The sequence below is a fragment of the Diutina rugosa genome (genome assembly GCF_008704595.1).
Source record: "Diutina rugosa strain CBS 613 chromosome Unknown scaffold44_size119871, whole genome shotgun sequence".
NCBI classification, from domain to species: domain Eukaryota; kingdom Fungi; phylum Ascomycota; class Pichiomycetes; order Serinales; family Debaryomycetaceae; genus Diutina; species Diutina rugosa.
The window spans coordinates 28006-47233 of record NW_022995212.1 but is presented as its reverse complement, the minus strand read 5'-3'; the positions used below and the strand labels follow the sequence as shown (position 1 = coordinate 47233).

Here is a 19228-nt window from a genome sequence, read left to right as displayed (position 1 = left end):
AAATTTTTCTACCAGTCATTCAAAAACCAACCGCCCTCCGCCGCCCCCTGAGACGCTCCACTCACAGAAACACCCGTTGCTGTTTTCATTTTTATCCGACAAAAACCATGAACGCTGAAACTCGACCAGCCCGGTTGTCCGCGTTGTGGACATCCAGCGTGCTCACCCGCGTGCTCCTGGCGCTTGCCGCCTTGTGGGCGCTCGTCCGGTGGACGCTGGCCCCCGTCGTCGTTGACCCTCCCAAACACGTTGAAAATAATAAGAAAACCGAAGAACCAGAGGCTAAAGTGACGGTTAGCACGTCCACTAATGCCGTGAGCCACCCGCTTTTCCCTCAGAGGGGTAAATTGGACCACCATGTTGTCACTACTACCACCGAAGAAATTGATGATGACGACACCCAATCGATCGCCCTGGACCTGGAAGTGATGAACCCCACCTTGTGTTCCACTGGGTTAACCACTCAGATCATGCCGTTCAAGAACGAGAACGGAGAACTCGAATGGACGTTCGCCGATAAGGACCTGGCCAGCGACGAGTTGGACGCGTTTAGACTTTCTCCCTCGACGCTGAACGAACTGTCTAAGTCGTTACTGACCCCGCTGCTGCTGGATAACTTACAAGGAGACGCCAATAACCTCCACGCCTGCCCTTATTGTCTGGCTACTTTCAAAATTAGAGGCTACTTAACTCGCCACTTAAAGAAGCACGCCACGAAAAAGGCATACCTGTGTCCCTTCCACCAGTACACCACGTACGTTGACGACAACAATATCACCCACAAGTGCCACCCTAACGGTGGGTTCTCTCGTCGTGACACTTACAAGACCCACTTAAAGCTGCGCCATTTCAAGTACCCCAAGGGCACCAGAACTAAGGAAAGAGGCTCTCTGTCAGGACTGTGTGGCTTGTGTGGCGAGTACTTCAACAACCCCGAGATCTGGTGTGAAATCCACATCGAAGGCGGCCAGTGTAAGTTCTTGCCCCCTGGTTTCAAAGGGAAGTCGCGTATCCTTAAGAAATTGGAAAAGCAAGGCAAACAAGGCATTCTCGCCGACTTGGTTCCCAACTACGACGTGCTGTCGTTGACGGCGCTGCAAAACAGCAACCCTTCCGACGGCACTGCCGGTATGACTCCCAGCTTGACCCCGAACTCCAACACCAATCTGACGCCTCAAGGGTCGTCCCCTGGTCGTATTTCGCCTGCGGCTAACGGGCAACAGATGCTGGTGGCCACCACTGGCTCCTCGCAAGGAGTGGGTACTCCCAATGGCGTGTCGGCCTCTTACGACTACAACCACTCGCTGCCGGCAGCGCTGATCTCGCTGCTGATCCCGCCGCTGAAGCTGCCGCCGGTGCCGATGAACGGGGCCTTGCCCCAGTCGCAGTTGCCGCCGCCGCCCCACTATCCTCAGTTCACCGCGGAAGACCAGATGATGATGGGCCTCCCCATGGACCTCACGGCGCCGATGGCGAAGCTGTACCCTACGGAAATGCACGTGCCTGCTCAGGACGACTACGACGACGAGTTTTGCTTGGACACCGACCAGTTGTACATGTACGACGTGTACCAACGGATGATGGAGGTGCCCCCGCAATTCTCCTTCACCGCTTAAACTTTTAAGCAATATGGTGAATCGAAACGACGTTATGAGCATGCAACACTTGTATTTTGAGTAAAAGGGTTTATTTATTGGTTTAGGTTATTTGTATAGGTAGGATTAAAATGAAGTATACTATGAATTGGTTGTAGAATCAATCAGTCGTCTGATCAGTCATCCAATTAATAATTTGTCAGTCGGTTTCGGCAGACAGTGACCAACTCCGTGTCGCTCGCCGTTCCTGGGTGGTTGCCACCACCGAGGAGAAGAAAGTCCGACAAAATTTATCCCGCCCGCACACCGTTGATTCGTGGGTAGAAAAAGCCGAGGTGAAACAGTCTAGCCTCCCGCTACCGGCTCTAAATGCCGGGCGTCAAAAAAACTGCCGGCCGAGTGTTTTCTTTTTCGCCTTTGTCCCCTTTGTAAGGCGACAATAGCGACATTTTTCTTTTTGAGTAATTTGCTAAGGCGAACAGAAAAATCATTTTAGCCCTACGACAGGCGATATCCTCATGGCAAAGAAAAAAAGTCATGGTATAGAAAAAACAGAAAAAAGCGTAGGCATTTTTGCAGACGTTTGTGGAAGATGCCGTGTGATGTGGGTCTGCATGGATTAGCGGTCTAGGTGATGTCTACAGTAAGCTATAGAACTAGTGAACTTTTGGAAAGGTATACGGTGACGTTTAAGAAACTGAGCATTATGATCAATCTTTAGGCTTCGATACAGATTGCTCTCAAGGGTCACTAGCCTTCTCTGGATTCGGTATCTCGGTAGATGCCGAAGGGCTTATCTGTCATGGCAACCCTATATTGTCTTTGGGGCGTACAAGGAGGGTGACATGTGGCAAATGCTCCCTGTTGCCGTCACAAAGACAACTGAAGCAGGTAAACGATTAGTCAACGGTATTAGTGGCAAATTCCTAAGGGGCGATAGTGCTTCGGCGATTGGCTTTTGAGTGATCTGTGGCTCTCTTCGATTTGTTAATGGTATGAGCGAGAATACCCTTTTGGGACAGATATAGAGAAGCTATCATGCAAAATGATTTGCTCAACAGAGCTCTAGAATCCCCGTATTGGTTACATTCGCTGATGTAAAGCCACTGCCTTGACGACGAGTCATCCTTGGGGGTGACGACCACTTCTCAATTACTTTCGGCGATAAGCGTATGAGGATGGTTTTGTCCTCTGATACCACCTCTGATAGTATCCATTGCAACCTGTAACAAGTCTGTTTTCACGTTAATTGAGCATGGGTCATCCAAATCACTCAACTGTACATGGGATGACCAGTATTTGCAATACTGTAGTCATCATTTGTACAATCAATAGATCATCTTCAAGGGAAAGAAGAGAATTTTTTACAGTCAAGTCAAACCTCTATAGTAGTCATGTTTCGATTAGTAGCATGTCTAGCCGACGACAATACATGTTGCTATTGTTGATGCATCGGTATCGCGTACGTGATGATGTATGATCAAATTGATGGTCACCGTTAGTCTCTTCTCAAACGTGAAACCAAACAATAAACTAAACTTTTACAATAACGCTGAAGGCGTCATGACAACGCTGATGTGATGCAAAATGCCGCAAGCCCAGCTATCGCCCGTCGTCAGCGTGGGCTCCCCTGAATGTCACTGCGGCTACCCCTTGAAGAATGCAGGAAGTGACATTGCAACGACGAAGCGACTTAGGTGAGGACAAAGTGATGCGTTTCTTATTGTTCCAATCCTTTGTTTAACTCTCAAAAGAATCATGTATGTTTGAGCTGTCTTGCGACCAAAAGCGACGTATGTACTTCTTATGCTTACAGCTTAATTAGGCGTGTTTATCATCAAGAAAATCGATCACAAAACGATGAAAAATTTAGGTTAACGGTAACCTAAAAAGTGGCATGAATTAAGGATATCTTTTGAAATATTGTCTGGATGTTTATATTCTAATGGCTCATTAGTTACCACTCACTTCTACACTGTTGTCAATATCGTTTACATTGATCTATCATCACGGTGCACTAATTATCGAACCAATAGTACACACCTAAATATGTTATAAAATCGCACGTTACAAAAAGAAAACCGGCCGGCGTTAGTCATTAGCAATGTGGAAGTCCACTCCCGAGAGGCTACTCCGGGTTGGCCACATGGAGGATTTTTCGACTGTAGTCGGCGTCGTCGGCTAACAGGCCTTCACTTAAACGACGACGGCCCATCATCACCGGGTTTAATCGAGGGTCGGGTAGCGCTGGCGGTCTGACCCCGCCGACGGCGTGGGCGTCCAGCGGGTGGTCGAAGGGGTTGGTCATCGGCATATCGAGCGCGCCGTTGCGCAGACGTTTCAGCCCCTTGGCGGTATTACCACGACCTAAAGTGGGACCGTCATCGAACTTCTCAGGACCGTATTCGTAGTCGTCGTCGTCGTCGTCACCGGCTTGGCGGCGCCATCTGATGAAGAAGAACGCCATGAGAGCAATAACAAGCGCACCACCGACACCACCGACAACACCACCAACGATAGCACCAACATTAGTCAGTGATTTCTTCTGCAGCGAGTTTGCCAGCAGCAGCAGCAGCGCCGATGCTGCCAGCGCCAGCAGGGTGGGGTTGGCGATGCTCAGGGTCTGAGTGATGGTCACCACCAGATTACCTGAGGTCAGGGCGGTGTAGATGAGGGTATAAGTCAGAGGCGGCGCTGAGGTCGTCTGAGCGGTGGTATCGTCAGTTTTAGAAGGAGGGTTGGTGGTGGTTGACGAAGGGGAGGTAGTAGGGGACGACGTCAGCGAGGGAGTGGTGGAGTCAGTGGTGGAATCTTCAGACGTTGAAGTGGTGGAGTCAGTGGTAGAACCAGTGGAAGGGGCAGAGGTTGACGGGGTAGATGTCGTCGACTGAGTATTGGTGTCCAGGTCCAGCGATCCAGTATCGGGGACGTCAGGGTTGGCGAAGACACCGTAACTGTTGGACCCACCGCAGTTCATGGTGCCGAACCCTTTACAGGGGACGTTACATGTACCCGTTTGCCCCAGCGGTTTCAGCTTTAAGCAGTAGCACTCGCCACCGTTCTTCAACGCATAGTAAGGGAATTTCCCCTTTTGCGAACACTGGGTCTGGCACCACAGCGGCAGCGAGTAGATGTAGTCGCCCGCCAGCACCGCGCCAGAGATCAGCAGGAGACAGAGCACCTGCTGGTCGCCGTCCGCCGCCAGCGCCGGTATGAGCGCCATTAATAGGACAAGAGCTAAACTGTACATCGTAGACTATGGGTCAGTCTGTTTGATAGTAGTTTTGATGGAAATAAGCCTGGGAATCGGCCTGCCAAAGGGAAATATAGGGATAAGGGAACGCGTGGAGGAGGCCCGCTAGTGATTGGTATTTATAATAATAAAGGTATCCACAGCTACCAGCAACCAGCAGAATACCAAACGGGATCAAGGATCAAACGATGGGATGGGGGGGGAACGGTAAAAACGAACGGGGGGGTTGGTTGGTCAATAAAGGGAAGGGAGCTGGAAAGGGGTTTTTTTTTCTCGATCAGTGGTCAGAGGCGGTGGGTGCGACAGGAGGAATCTCGTCCTGCACAGAGGCGCGGTGCGAGCAGGTGAGCTGCGGTTTCTTTTTTTTTTAATTCCCTTTCTACGGTGCGTTTTGTGGCTTAAAATCCGTACTAAAGCGTGAGCCTGGTATTAGCAGGGGAATGGGGCACAGTACGAGAAATGGAGTTCCGAACCACTTGAAATATGACACGGACACTACCACTATCAAACTGGTAGATCGACTAGCCCCGTTGGAAGCGCCATTGTTGACACAATGGGTCTAAGCAGTCGACGCAGTGGTGGTCTATTCTTGGGATCGTGACCATGTAGAGTCTAAAATACCCCGATTTGTCCACGCGTCGCCGGTGGGGGGAGGCACGCGCGGTGCGAAAGGGCGACGCGACCCACCTGAAAATTGCTGCGAGGAACGCCCCCCCTGCGATCGCGACCCAGGGTGAGGAAGGGGATCAATTGGGTAGAGATTCTACGGGTTTCGTGGCTTGTTTCATACCCATGGTAATAGTGGAGTCTTCGACATTCGCGTATTTTTGGTTAGGCGCCTCGATGCCGTCGGGGCGTGGAATGGCGGGTGGTTTAAGCTCTAGTCGCGTGGTGTTTACAGTTTTGGGAGTGCATACATTTTCGATAAATATTTCCGTCAACAACAACATTGGCTGCACGTGACGCAGCCCTGCCTACGCCAGCTTGATCCGAGGGCTAACCCTCCGGCCCCGAGGGCGATGAGCCTGCCTCTCCTCCTGCTAAAAGGCACGCAGTCTGTTTAGCCCCAAATCGGCGACGGCAAACATACACACCCAGAAAAAGGAGGGGCGGGCCCCAGCGCGATTTAAATGATGTGCGCTAGCAATGCCAATTACGAAGCCTTAGAGTCGATTGTTTAACTGCCAAAGATATCGTCGATGGCCAGCTTAGCCTTTTTCTTCTTTTTCTTGTCTTTCTTGTCCTTTTTGCTCGATTTGGCCTTGGTGGTTGCGAAGGTGTCGGTGATGGCGGCGATGGCACTCATGTCGACAGTGCTGTCGGCGCTGCCGGCGCCGGAAACTGTATCGACGCGCGCCACCGTCGGAACTTTGCGAGTGGTTTTAGGAAACTTAGCCTGAGGCTCTAATTCGGCGAGTAAAGCGTCCACTTTCGCCACCACCCCGATTAGAGCGATCCCCAAGTTGATAAACTGGCCAAGGGCAACCATCAGGTTAAACTCCCAGTAGCATTTAGGCAATAGCCGCTTGCGGAGGTAGCGGATAGTCACGCCATCCTCAGGATTATCCACCACCCACCGGAGCTTGCGGTGTAGGATCGAGAAGTATTTCCACCATGTACTTATTCGGTGCTGGTTGCGACTGCGGTAGTATATGAGATGGACGATCTGGTACTCGTTGACTAGGGCTGGGGGGGCTTTGGTGGTGGACACTGCCATTGCGAAGTACTGAACAGTCGCGATGCTTCGAGCGCAGCGACAAGTCTAGAGCAAGGCCTAAATATAAATGTGAAACTATCATGATTGATTGTCATTATCGTGAAGGTACTAAGTTGTTTTTGAGTGACTTCAGATTAATGGTAATCACCATTCGTGATATACTTGTGACTAAACCATCATTGCTGCAAAATCGCGATGACCAGCTCTAATCGAAATCGTACTGATCTCAACCAGAATTACAATTCCAAAAATACTATATTTAGATTTTTTTATGAAACGCTTTTTAGCCTTAATTTCATTTCTTTTATTGAGTCAATATGGGTACCAATTCCATCTGAGACTGTATAGCTGGCAACTCTAATTCTTTACCACAAATGCTATTTACCTAGAGCTTTACAACGAAGATCACAATAGGTTTATGAAGTTAAGTTTCATAAATGATACTGACTTAGACGTTGGAATTGAATTTTTATTTCAATGTCTATTTCCTCGTTTGATCCCCTTTCATGTCTTATCTCATCGCGGCTTCTTCTGGTGCGAGATATGAGTGAAGCCATCCTCGAGCAGACGGCGAGTCTCCCTGCCGACGAGGCGCTCGCCGTGCTCAACCAGCACCGCAGCCAGTATGAGGACGACGTGCCCTTCCTCTCCCACGTGGCCGAGTGTGCGTTGGAAGTGGGCGACGTCGACGACGCCTACCACTGTTTGACCAAGGCGTGTCAACTCGACCCTGAAGCCGCCCAGGGACCGGAGAAATTCTTTTCCTTGGGCCAAATCACTGGGGGAGAAGAAGGGGTGGCTTATTTTACTACTGGCCTCGCTAGGTTACGAAATACGTTGGAAAATGGCGTCACCACTCCCGAAGTTATCGCTAAGATGATCCTGGCGATATTTGCGACGGTGGAAATCTGGTTGACCGATTTGGCTGACCACGACGAATCTTTAGCCAAATGCCAAGAGTTGTTAGAGTATGCCCACCAGCTTGACGATTCCAACGGCGAGACGTATGCGTTGAAAGCTCAGGTGCTTATCCTTGAAAATAAGTTTGCCGACGCCTCCACCGCCATCCACAGAGCGTGGGAACTTATCCAACAACGATTGGCTCAGTTAGCCGCTGAAGGGAGCCAGGATCCGTTCGTTTACGTCGAGTTGATCCAGCCGATGGCGCTGATGATTAAATCGGCTTTGGAAACGGCCAACTACGAATTGGCGGCGTTGATGTGTCAGCGTGTAGCTGAGATCGACGATAACTTATTGGAAATCTACTATTACGAAGCCCTTGCTCACTTAATGCTGGTAAAACAGGCATTAGGGTTAGACCTTGATGCTGACGTGGACGCCGTCGTACAAGCAATTCAAGCCCACGGCGATGCCACGCAAAAGGCCGAGCTTGAACTGATGGTCACTGACGCCCGACTGGCGCTCACTCAAGGGTTCCGAGTGATCCAGACGGCGGAAGACGCCGACGCCGACGTGGTGGAACAAGTGAACCAAATGTTAAAACCGTTAGGGGGACCTAACATGAAGGAGTTGATGCCACAAAAGGACGAGGACGTTAACGTCGACGGGTGGGAAGAAGAGTTGGATGATTAGAATGCATAATGAGTAATAGACAAAGAAATTTAGCGATTGTAGAGTCTGGGTTGTGGAAGCTATCAGTTACTGGAACTCTTGATTTAGCTACCATCAATTAAGCCATTCTTCCCATTTGAGAGAGCATAACCACGAGAGTTAACTTCAAGTACTACCTACATTCATGTTTTATGTCAATCATCAGGATCTAGATATCTGGGCATCTACATCTGTGATCGAATTTAACTAGCAAGAGTTAGACAATCAAGTTCTCTCACAAATGAAATCTTGAAAGGATAAGCTGAAGTCTCGACCATACACTACCTTACATCATTTCGATAAGTGAACAATATGAAAAGTATGTAAAACATTAACTCACAGTGCAGGGGCAGCGTATAAGCTGGGCTGACGGAGTTGTAGCACGGGCATAGTCGACATCGGCGTTGTTGTAGCCGTCGCCGGTATCGGAGATGGCTTATCTATCGGCCAAACGGTTATGCCGATGGCATCTAGACTTTCTCTTTCTGATTTTCTTTTACCCTTATTTCTTTTGCTGGGATTTCTTTTTTTTTTTATTGAAATTTTTCACGACATTGCAAAACGTTTCTTTTGAGTGAAAAATTCAAGAACACTCGGAGACCGAATACCTAAACTGGGTACCTAAACTGGGTTGCATCAAGCCTAGTCATGTAATGATTTGATCTAGACTAATGCAATTCATTAGAGCCTATTTTGGTAGATTGAAGGCTAGACCCGTCAGTTATTGGTTAGCCACTCTCAACTATAGGCTTGCAGTGTGAAAACAGGCATAGCTGTAATCAGTATACCTCTAATTGATCCAACCTAGATCTACTGGCTAACCCACTGGTTCAGGCATTCTGTTTATATCTAGGCTGAAAGGCTATCATCGACTTCCGGTTAGACCGTTAAGACTTTCTAGTTAAAGCATTAAGACTTCCTGGCTAGTCCTCTGATTAAGGCTCAGTTGTTGAAGAAGTGATCAGGGCTTGATAGTTAGAGAGGTGGTCAAAGCTGGATTGTCAGAGGAATAATCAATGCTAAGATGTTAGAAGGTCTGATTAGGGCTTGATTGTTAGTAGCCTAAACATGGCTTAGTTGTAGATGTCATTATTCGTTATGCTAGAGTTGTGGGGTGCCGATGACCTTACCCCTTACCGGGGCCACCGAGACCAATTTGCCCCTCACCGGTCGCCCGTGGCCGTCGACCATGTCCACGTCTTCTTCAACTGTCTCCGTCAACTGTAAATGGGCTAACTGCTGGAGGAAGTCGACGTCGGCGCCACGGGTGACGTCAACGACGATGTCATTACCCAACGCCATGGTAACCTTGCCCAGCTGGTGCAAACGGAGCTGGCCGATCTCACCACTGGAGCCGCTATAAGTGGGTAATGCCGGTAAGTGCATGATGAAGGGAGGAGCGTCGGCGTGGGTGACCATATCCAAGATCTGTTGGTGGTCGGCGATCATTTGCGAGTGCTCGTCGGCGGAGGCGTTGGCCTCGGTTTCCTGGACCAATTTCAGTTCGAGCTCTTTCTTCTTCTCCTGAATCGTCTCCAAAGCGGGCGTTTCAGATTTAACTGGCAGCGGCAGTCGCGTGGTGTCGCTGTCGCCGTCTAGACTCACCGAGCCCGGGACCTCGGGTTCCGGCGAGTTGGAGTCGTCCCTGGCGGCTCTCACGGGGAACAACGGCTCGTCAAAGTCGGCGTGGGTCATGTCGATCTCCGTGGGCTCGTCGGCCTTGAGAAATTGCGGGGCGTCGGCCTCCAGCAGGCCATTGTTGTATACCTGGTCTCCCGTCAATCCTAGCTTATTCATCAGCAGCAGGCCTCCGAGAGACACTGATCCTGCCAGCAACGGCCCCAGCGACACCACGTGAGTGCCCTCGTAGCGGTTTCTGCCGCCTCTAGCGCCGCCCCGGCCGCGGCCTCGGAAGGCGCCCCGGGTGGGTTTGGTGGGGACGGTGGGGGCCAGCGGGGCGTCTTTGGCCCGCTCGATCTCCAGCTTCCGCTTGACCGCTTTCGGCTTGAACTTGAGGCCCGGCTTGCTAGGTTTGGAGAGGGACTCGAGCCGGTTACTCATCGCGGTATTGGGAAGGGGTGTGCGAGATGGTGATTTTCGAGCCGCACCAAAATCCAGCGATGCCATGGCGCATTAACAGACGCTAACAAAATCGCACTACCAGCAGTCGCGTAGTGTGAGAACTTTAGTGAGAAAACACAACAAAGAGGACAGCAGTATCCAAGAAATGGCACGAGAACAGGTCAGCATCAATACACAGTGGCATCAAATCATCAAAAAGGTGATAGCATCATTATCCAATAGTCGGTAATTCAAAAGAAATAGTAGTCTCGGGGGGTACTTACCCGGTGTCTCACTCGTAATCATATCTTGTGCAAATCAAGTCATCGCTCGGTAAAACTTCCAGCAACCAGGTCTACCAACCGCTGGATCAGCCGGATGGAATATTATCTTTTGACAGTATCTGACGCATGGCTAGCGCATTTCATTTACCCGAATCGCTCACGGCAACCCCCCGGCCCCTTCGCCACATATAGGCCCCCGTGACAATTTCAGTGAGCTAATTTAGTTTGCAGCAAAAACTATTCTCCACCATACACTACCAGTCAATATCGTACACCACCGTACACTACCCGATTGGGACGGTGTTTAGGGTACTGTCTATTGAGTACTAGGTTGGACCCGACACTAGTTGGCAACTAATCTTTCGACCCCGCCAATCACCGGCTGGAGGCGCTATTGTTCACTGGGCAACGCAGGTTCTGTGGCCCGAGCAGACGCTTGCTCGAAGGCACCCTTCTCGGGTCCTGACAAAAACAACAAAATACCGAAAAAAACAGAAATGGCAGAATGACAGAAAAAAGATAGACTGGAAAATGACCGCTAGTGCGCCATGGGAAAGTGTTAATGCGCCATGGGCGAGGTGACTACTTCCACGTGTACTACCGAGACAAGCAGGCTTTAGATAGAGAGTCCATCGGGCTATTGTTACCTCGCAAACGGCGTAGTGATCTACGGGCATCGGGGAGCGGTCCGGGGCGCCGTAACCTTGCTCAGCCCCGCCGTCCGTTTGCTGGCGCCGGCGCTCCCCCCTACTGTCGCCAGCAACCCTGGGGCGCTGTCGAGGGCGCCTGCTGCCAGCAAGCACTTTATCCGAGAGCGGCGGGCGACGGCCATCTGGCGCTGCCTGTGCTGACAATCGCCGAGGGGCAGCCAGCCATATGTTTACCTGCTCTCCTTTTAGCAGTGGTGTGGTGGGGCGCACTGTTTGGCGGGCGCTATTAATAGCGCGGGGGCCAGCGCCGCCGGCGCCCGCCAACCCCGTCCCCACCGGCGGTTATGGCCGAAGTATCCTACTACCTAGTCCTCTAGTTCTTTCTCTGTTGCGGTGTGGGTGATTTAGCAGCGTTAGCACCACTTAACCCGTCCATTTAAGGTGACATTGCTTGGGGGTCGATGAGGGCTTTATTATGGCTCTAGGGGGTCGTGCGCATTCCCGAAGCGCCGACAGCGCCCGTGTCGCCGCGGCGCTTCAGGGACCGACCTGCCAAAGCGCCGCCAAGGACAGGGGCATCACTTTGAAAATGACCGTCAACCTGCTTGGCAAAGCACTCGGTGCATCGTCGCTGGGCGCCGGCGATCCAGCGCCGCCGGGTGGGCGTCTCGGGATAAGCACCGGCTTTTTACTGTCGCCTATTGTTTGTGTCTGATAACGTCGCCGCCTAGGCGCCAGCGCCCGCCCCGCAGGCGCCAGCACCCCTAGCATTGTGCGCTTGTTGCCCTCCCCTCCACTAAACAACAACACACAAACCAGAGGATAAACATCGTTGACAGGCGCCCCGCCGGCGCCGCGAGGTGCGCTCGACGTCGGGGGCATCGATATCGGTTAACGTGGTGGTGGGCGCTGGGGCGGCGCCGCCCCTATTCCTGCCGCCGCCGGCGCCGGCGCCGGAGCTACCGGGGGGGCGAGGGGGCCCATGAGCAGGACGGTTGCGGGTGGCGAGCCCTGGCGCCGGCCCACCCAGCATTTTGGGTAACCTTGCGTTTTTCCGCAGCGCCCCGGTGCGCTCGTCATTTAAGGTGCGGGCGCCCCCCGCCGCTGCGGTGTGATTCTTCCAGCCGGCGCGACCCTCGTTTCCAAAACCCTTGTTTTCTCAAACACCACTTGGAACGCACCCTGAAACAAAACCCCCTTTCTTCCTGTGTGATCGATCCGTGCTGACCCAGCGCCATGGTGCGAGATCTCACCAAGAACCTGCCCCGGGCCGACCCGGAGTTCCAGCTGCTGCTGAGCGAGGCCCTCCACGACCCTTTCCAGGCGCTGGAGGACAACTCGCTGCACTTTATCGAGCTGCGGCTGGACACCCCCACCCTGGGCACCCCGGGGCTGCTGCTGGCCCACTTGTTGGGGCTGCACGACTATTATAACCCGCTGGTGAATAACCTGAGTCTGATGTTGCCGAAGCTGTACGACCGGTACCCGGAACTGCTGGCCACCGGATTAAACGAAAAAACCCTTGGCGACTCGTTTTCGGGTTACAAGTACGGTCACGTGGGCATCGCCGACTTCAGCCCCTTTGGCGGCTACCCGGCCCACCAGTTCCCCCTCGATATTAGCGAAAAGGAACCCGACGATTATTTGCACAACCCCGACCCGATCAAGGACGCCGAGTACGGCAAGCACCGGGCGATATACGACTTCAAAAACATGGACCGCCGGCTGGCCGGGGGCCTCTTTGGCTTCATCTTCCTCTTGCTCGCCGCCGTCGCGGTGTTTGTGTTAGTTCCGGTGTTTACCTACAGTGGGGTGACGCTGCATCCAGCCCCGGAAGTGCACACAATCTTGACCCACTACCTGTACCCGCTAGTCGGAGCTATCCGCAGCTCCCTCGTCGACCCGGATACCCCCGACGACGCCATGCTGATAAAAGCCCGCGACGGCTCCGACTGGACTCTTGTGTTTAGCGATGAGTTTAACGCCGAGGGACGGACTTTTTACCCCGGCGACGACCAGTTCTTCTACGCCCCGGATTTCCATTATGATGCGACTAAGGACTTGGAGTGGTACGACCCCGACGCCGTGACCACTTCCGAGGGCACCGTCAACTTGCGCATGGACGCGTTCAAAAACCACGACATGTTCTACCGGTCGGGAATGCTCCACACCTGGAACCAGTTCTGCTTCACTCAGGGGAGAATCGACTTCAGTGCCCGGTTGCCGAATTACGGGAACGTGTCCGGATTGTGGCCGGGTCTCTGGACGATGGGCAATTTGGGCCGGCCGGGGTACATGGCCACCACCGACGGGGTGTGGCCGTATTCGTACGAGGACTGCGACGCCGGCATCACCGCCAACCAGTCGCTGCCCGACGGCATTTCCTACTTGCCGGGGCAGCGTCTTAACCTGTGTACGTGTAAGGGTGAGCTGCACCCGAACCCCGGAACTGGCCGGGGTGCCCCGGAAATCGACGCGATCGAAGCCGCCACCGACTCCACCTTCGGCACCGGTGTCGCCTCGCAATCGATGCAAATCGCTCCCTACGACATCTGGTACATGCCCGACTACGACTGGATCGAGATCCACAACAAATCCGTCACCACGATGAACACCTACGCCGGGGGGCCCTTCCAACAGGCGATTTCCGGGATCACCACCCTCAACTCGCTGTGGTACGAGTTTGGCGACGTCGAGCACAATTTCCAACGGTACGGGTTCGAATACTTAAACGACAACGACGACGGCTACTGCCGGTGGTTTGTCGGCGACGATCCCACCTATACTCTTCACGCCAACGCCCTTCACCCCAGCGGCAATATCGGGTGGCGGCGCATCTCTAAGGAGCCGATGCTGATCATCGTCAACTTGGGCATCTCCAACAACTGGGCCTACGTCGACTGGAACGCCCTCGCGTTCCCCGTGACGATGCGCATCGACTATATTCGCGTGTACCAGCCGAAAGACCAGATCAACGTTGGGTGCGACCCCCCGGGTTACCCGACGCAAAACTATATCAAGCAGCACCCGCTCATCTACCACAACGTCAACGTGACCCACTTTGAGAAGGCCGGGTACACGACGCCGAAAAACGTCCTCACCGGCAACTGCAAGTAGATGGCTGGCCATCTCTGTTAATAGACACTAATACCGCCGGAAATACAAATTTAATCGTAATTACTACCTAAGTGATGATGTCCAGTCCAGAGACTGTGATCATGACTTACTGTGTGAGATGTGTATAGTTCAGCTTTATTTCAGTACTATGTAATGGTCTATCTCTTTGAATCACTAGCGAAGCGCTCGTAAAGTTTTAGATCTTTTTGAGAACGTTGTGGCAATTTTCAATCACAGTTTTGGAAGGACTTTTGAATTACATAAGAGATAGGCACGTAAAATTCATTAAAGTTCGAATCTGAGAAATTTCACAAAAAACTAGAAATAATCTCAAAAAAAAAAAGAATAAGAATACCAAAAAGATTCAGATAACCGTAGTTTTCCTCCGAAGGAAATGGTTAAATTTGTGGTAATTTCTCTGTCAATTCTCAAACGGTTAAATCGAAACCTCTTTCTTAATCCGCTTGTGACAATCGCCCCCACAAAAACACCACGTCGCGCGCTTCTCTCACATACCAATACAGATATACTGGGTCCCACCTATACCCCACCACACCTATCCCATGGCCGAAAGCGTCGAGCTCCGCGATCTCGGACCACCGCTGACGCCTGCTGATCCCTCCGAAGACGCTAAAACCGGGTTCAGCGACCGCCAGCTCCGCCTCGTGCTCCTCCGTTTGGGTAGTCTTTCCCGCGCCGAGTACTACGACACTTCCCTCGCTACAGCAGATGTGTTCCAGCTGACTTCAGTCCGTTACATGGTCGATAAAGTCCGTGGCTTAAGCTCCGACCACGCCGTGGCCATATTAAGGGACGCGTTGGCCGACCACCTCGACGACGTCAATTTCCCTCGGGACGAGTACCAGTTGCTCCAGCGGCTCCTCGAGGACAAAGACGACGACTATACCCACTCAGAAAAACCGTATCTTTCGGTTACGGACCGTGATTTGCAGATCAGACTCGAGGCGGCCCTCATACGGTACCACCTGCCCTACCCTGAAGTAAGGGCAATTACCGACCCTTACGACGACCCTACAATGCCGGTGGACACGCTACGAGCGTTTGTCATTGGTCTCGGGTGGACCGTCGTCGGATCAGTGATCAATAACTTCTTTGTCCACCGCATGCCGCTGATCCGCCTCTCCGCCCACACCGTCCAGCTTTTGATTATGCCGACTGGTAAGCTCTGGCACAAGTACATGCCTGACCGCATCGTTTCCGTGGGTGGCCGTCGCGTTGATTTGAACCCCGGCCCGTTCTCCTATAAGGAGTTGATGCTTGCCACCATCATGTACTCGTGCTCTGCGGGCACCCCCTACGCCGTGTACAACATTGTCGTTCTCAAATTGAAACAGTACTATAACCTGGAGTGGGTCACGTGGCACTACCAGCTCGTGCTTGCCCTTTCCACTCAATTCCTAGGGTTTGGCTTCGCCTTCCTCATGAAGAAAGTGTGTGTCTACCCTGCCAAAGCCATCTGGCCGACGATCTTACCGACGATCGCATTGAATAGAGCGCTCATCGCCGGTGACGACGATACCCTGGGGCCCAGAGTCGTCCACGGGTGGCGGATGCTGCGGTACCACTTCTTCTTCGTCGTCGCCATACTATCGTTTGCCTACAACATATTACCTCAATACTTGTTCACGACGCTTCTGAGCTTCAACTGGCCAACGTGGTTCAACCCTGAGAGCGTCCACTTGGCTAATGTCACCGGTTTCCACACCGGTCTAGGCCTCAATCCGTGGCCCACGTTCGACTGGAACGTCGCCGACTCTGCCAGTTGTTTGACCATCCCGTTCTTCACCTACGTCAACCAGTACGTGGGACTGATCACGGCGTTCGTGTGCATTCTCGTCGTCTACTACACCAACAGCAAGTGGACCGGTTACATCCCCATCAACTCCAACGGGCTCTTCGACAACAAAGGGGGCCGCTACGACATCACCCGCATCTTGGACGACAATCTGCGCTTCTCACCGGACAAGTACACCGCCTACAGTCCCCCCTACTACCTGGCGGCCAATCTCGTCCTCTACGGCGCCTACTTCTGCCTCTACCCGTTTGCCATCTTGTACAACTTCATCAACGAGTGGCTGCTGGTGCGCCAGAGCTTTGTCCACATTGGCCGCACGCTCAAGGGCCTGTTTCAGCGTAAAACTGAAGACGACCACGGCCTCCTGAACATGCACGACCCCCACTGCGATATGATGCTGCGGTACGCCGAGGTCCCCGACTGGTGGTTTGTCGCTATCCTCGTGCTTTCCACATGCTTAGCCATCGCTGGGGTAGTGTTCTACCCTGTACAAACGCCGATATGGGGTATATTCTTCACCATTGCCATCAACTTCGTGTTCCTCATTCCCTTGACCCTGATTGCCTCCGTTACCGGGTTCTCGTTTGGCCTCAACGTGCTTGTGGAATTGATCGTTGGGTACGCCATCCCCCACTCCGGTTTAGCCCTTATCACGTTAAAGGCGTACGGGTACAATATCGATTCCCAGGCACTGAACTATATCACCGACCAGAAGCTCGCCCACTACGCCAAATTGCCCCCCAAGGCCATCTTCTCAGGACAGATAATGCTGACTTTGGTGCTGGTAGTTATTGCTCTTATAATTACCAATTGGCAGATCGCTCACGTCCCGGACTTGTGCACCCCTACGCAAAAGGATAAGCTTTCGTGTCCCGGAGCCCTGACCTACTTCTACTCATCCGTCCAGTTTGGCTCCATTGGTCCTGCAAAAGTATTTCTGGGCCTCTATCCTGTACTTAAATGGTGCTTCCTCTTAGGAGCATTGCTTGTTCCTCCGTGTCTCTGGTTTAAGAGACGAGGACCGCCTACCCTCGCCCGCTACTTCAATCCTACGGTCATCCTCGGCGGGTTCCTTGTGTTCGCTCCCTATAACTTGTCCTACTTCACCCTGGGGCTCTACTTGCTGTTTGTATTCATGTACTACATCAAGACCCACTATCTTTTGTGGTGGGAGAAGTACAACTATATCCTCACCAGTGCCCTCAGTGCTGGTGTCGCGTTTCTGGCGATTCTCCTTTTCTTCACCTTCCAGTATAACGGCTCGGAGCCGAAATGGTGGGGCAACTGGGCCCATCACCGAGGGGTTGAAGGTACTGGTGGTGTCGCCTGGCTCAACGCTACCGCCGCTCCCGACGGCTATTTCGGTCTTCGCCACGGCCACTACCCTTAGCCAGTTGTTCCTCTTCGAGTCTGACGACGGCGTCACGTGCCGCCAGATTAATGTGTTTAAACCGGTCAGGACCCAAGTGGATACCGCCAAACCATCTCAGCACACACACCACGACGTTCCACCGGTCCATCATCGTGAGCAAGTGGAGTACGCGTCCACCAGCGGCGGTTTCACCGTCGTCGTCGCAGTCTTGAAATTGGACGCCATTATCGGCCTTTATTCTCCAGGCAGTGATATTATGAGCAGCACGAGCAATCCGCTTATCCTGAGTCAAATGGTCGATGAATTGACGTGCCTCGTCGACGCTATGGCACTCCCGAGCATAGGCGATAAACGTCAGCTGGCGGTCGTTTATCGGTTCCAGCGGCGTCCACCCAGCCGTGTAATCAATACTGACACTACTGACACTACTCTTGGTGTCTTCGGTGACCGGTTTTGCCCTTTCCTTTTCCTTGACTGGCTGTACCGGGTCCTTTGGTGGGGGTGGCCTCAGTTTCACGTACTCGTCCATAAACTGCTGTAGTTCCATTAATAGCTCAAACACACACACCTGGCCCTGCCACACGTTCACCAAAATCTCATTAAACTTCGATTCTAGGTAAGATTCATCGTATTCTTTAGCCACCACTTGGATAATCGTACACACCTCCTCCGGGTATTTGAGAGGGAACGAGAGCACCACACCCACTTCACTGTGTTCCGGCACCGTTATTCGGTAGATACGGTCACCTAATTGGTGGAGACATTCGGGGTAGATCGCGTCGATCGCCTCGAGCTCGTCGTCAAGCTCCGACATCAAAAAATGGCGTTCCCAGTGAGACCCAAACACACAACCCCACCAGTGATGAGCTTGATTGCCAAATACAATAAATCTAAATATAAATGGATCTTTGACCACAATAACTTTTAATTAAATTGATTATTTACTGATGATATGAAATTTATTGAAAGATCTAAACTAGAAATGTTGGTGTTATAATTCGATGTGTCATCTCATGGTATCGATTCATCTATAATACAGTATGTACCCAAAGGTATGCCTCCAGGGCTTTTGGACTCAATCTAATTGGTCTTTTGCTTTTTGTTCTTCTTCTTTGAGCCGTCACCTTTCCGCTTCTTCTTTCCCCCGATGAGGTCGTCAAGCGATAACGGCTTGTCCTCCTTCGCCAAAGTCGCCGTCTCCGCTTCCTCCGAGACTGAGGGTGCTGACACTAGCTGTCTGATCTCGGTATACCCCACCCGTTGGGTAGGGGGTCGGGCAGCGGCGAGGAGGGCGGGGGCGTCGGGGCACGCCCACATCAGCGGGTCGACAAGCTTGACTTTCCCAGTGGACTCGGGGGCCGTCCGCAGGTCCCGCTGCATGAACTTCATCGCCATCACCTTCAGCAGCATTTTCGGTGATGATATATCTCGGTTGGTGCTTGGAGAAAGGGTCCGAGAGATGGCGATAAGGAAGGTGTGCGCGATGAGGCGGGTGAGGCACCACCTGGTTGATCGTGTGGATCGTGTACAAAAGCATTGCAATTGAACTGTGTTGAGTGTATAGTGGAGAGAGAGAAGCGTTTCAAGTTGCGTTTCTTATATATCTTTGGTTGTTCATCATATAGTGTTGGTCATCGGTGGTCACAGTTTCTTAGTAATGGTTTTTGTGGAGTGAGGGATAGCGACTCATTTTTGTGCTCTTAATATGGATCTTTAGTAAGGCTGAAACCGGAGTGTTTCGGAGTAGGCGGA

The 19228-nt window shown here is 52.2% G+C and overlaps 8 protein-coding genes across 8 annotated transcripts; 4 read left to right on the top strand and 4 right to left on the bottom strand. All coding sequences in view use genetic code 12, as the record gives it.

Moving 5' to 3' along the window:
* Positions 1-107: 107 nt before the first annotated feature.
* Positions 108-1616, top strand: STP2 (Stp2p; the record flags this gene model as incomplete). The annotated part of the gene is made up of 1 exon (XM_034158568.1): positions 108-1616. The coding sequence occupies one exon, from the start codon at positions 108-110 to the stop codon at positions 1614-1616; it is 1509 nt and encodes a 502-aa protein (XP_034009627.1).
* A 2107-nt stretch (positions 1617-3723) lies between these two features.
* DIURU_005570 (WSC domain-containing protein) lies at positions 3724-4818 on the bottom strand (the record flags this gene model as incomplete). Its single annotated transcript, XM_034158567.1, has 1 exon — positions 3724-4818. One exon carries the CDS (start codon positions 4816-4818, stop codon positions 3724-3726), a length of 1095 nt encoding a protein of 364 aa, XP_034009626.1.
* Positions 4819-6025: 1207 nt separating this feature from the next.
* On the bottom strand, positions 6026-6565 carry RMP1 (Rmp1p; the record flags this gene model as incomplete). The annotated part of the gene is made up of 1 exon (XM_034158565.1): positions 6026-6565. The coding sequence occupies one exon, from the start codon at positions 6563-6565 to the stop codon at positions 6026-6028; it is 540 nt and encodes a 179-aa protein (XP_034009625.1).
* Positions 6566-7042: 477 nt separating this feature from the next.
* DIURU_005568 (uncharacterized protein) lies at positions 7043-8158 on the top strand (the record flags this gene model as incomplete). The annotated part of the gene is made up of 1 exon (XM_034158564.1): positions 7043-8158. The coding sequence occupies one exon, from the start codon at positions 7043-7045 to the stop codon at positions 8156-8158; it is 1116 nt and encodes a 371-aa protein (XP_034009624.1).
* Positions 8159-9099: 941 nt separating this feature from the next.
* Positions 9100-10237, bottom strand: RPC53 (DNA-directed RNA polymerase III subunit; the record flags this gene model as incomplete). Its single annotated transcript, XM_034158563.1, has 2 exons — positions 9100-9107; positions 9307-10237. The coding sequence occupies 2 exons, from the start codon at positions 10235-10237 to the stop codon at positions 9100-9102; spliced, it is 939 nt and encodes a 312-aa protein (XP_034009623.1).
* Positions 10238-12407: 2170 nt separating this feature from the next.
* On the top strand, positions 12408-14288 carry DIURU_005566 (SKN1/KRE6 family beta-glucan synthesis-associated protein; the record flags this gene model as incomplete). Its single annotated transcript, XM_034158562.1, has 1 exon — positions 12408-14288. The coding sequence occupies one exon, from the start codon at positions 12408-12410 to the stop codon at positions 14286-14288; it is 1881 nt and encodes a 626-aa protein (XP_034009622.1).
* Positions 14289-14851: 563 nt separating this feature from the next.
* OPT6 (Opt6p) lies at positions 14852-17494 on the top strand (the record flags this gene model as incomplete). The annotated part of the gene is made up of 1 exon (XM_034158561.1): positions 14852-17494. The coding sequence occupies one exon, from the start codon at positions 14852-14854 to the stop codon at positions 17492-17494; it is 2643 nt and encodes an 880-aa protein (XP_034009621.1).
* Positions 17495-18556: 1062 nt separating this feature from the next.
* Positions 18557-18886, bottom strand: DIURU_005564 (uncharacterized protein; the record flags this gene model as incomplete). The annotated part of the gene is made up of 1 exon (XM_034158560.1): positions 18557-18886. One exon carries the CDS (start codon positions 18884-18886, stop codon positions 18557-18559), a length of 330 nt encoding a protein of 109 aa, XP_034009620.1.
* Between the last annotated feature and the right edge of the window lie 342 nt (positions 18887-19228).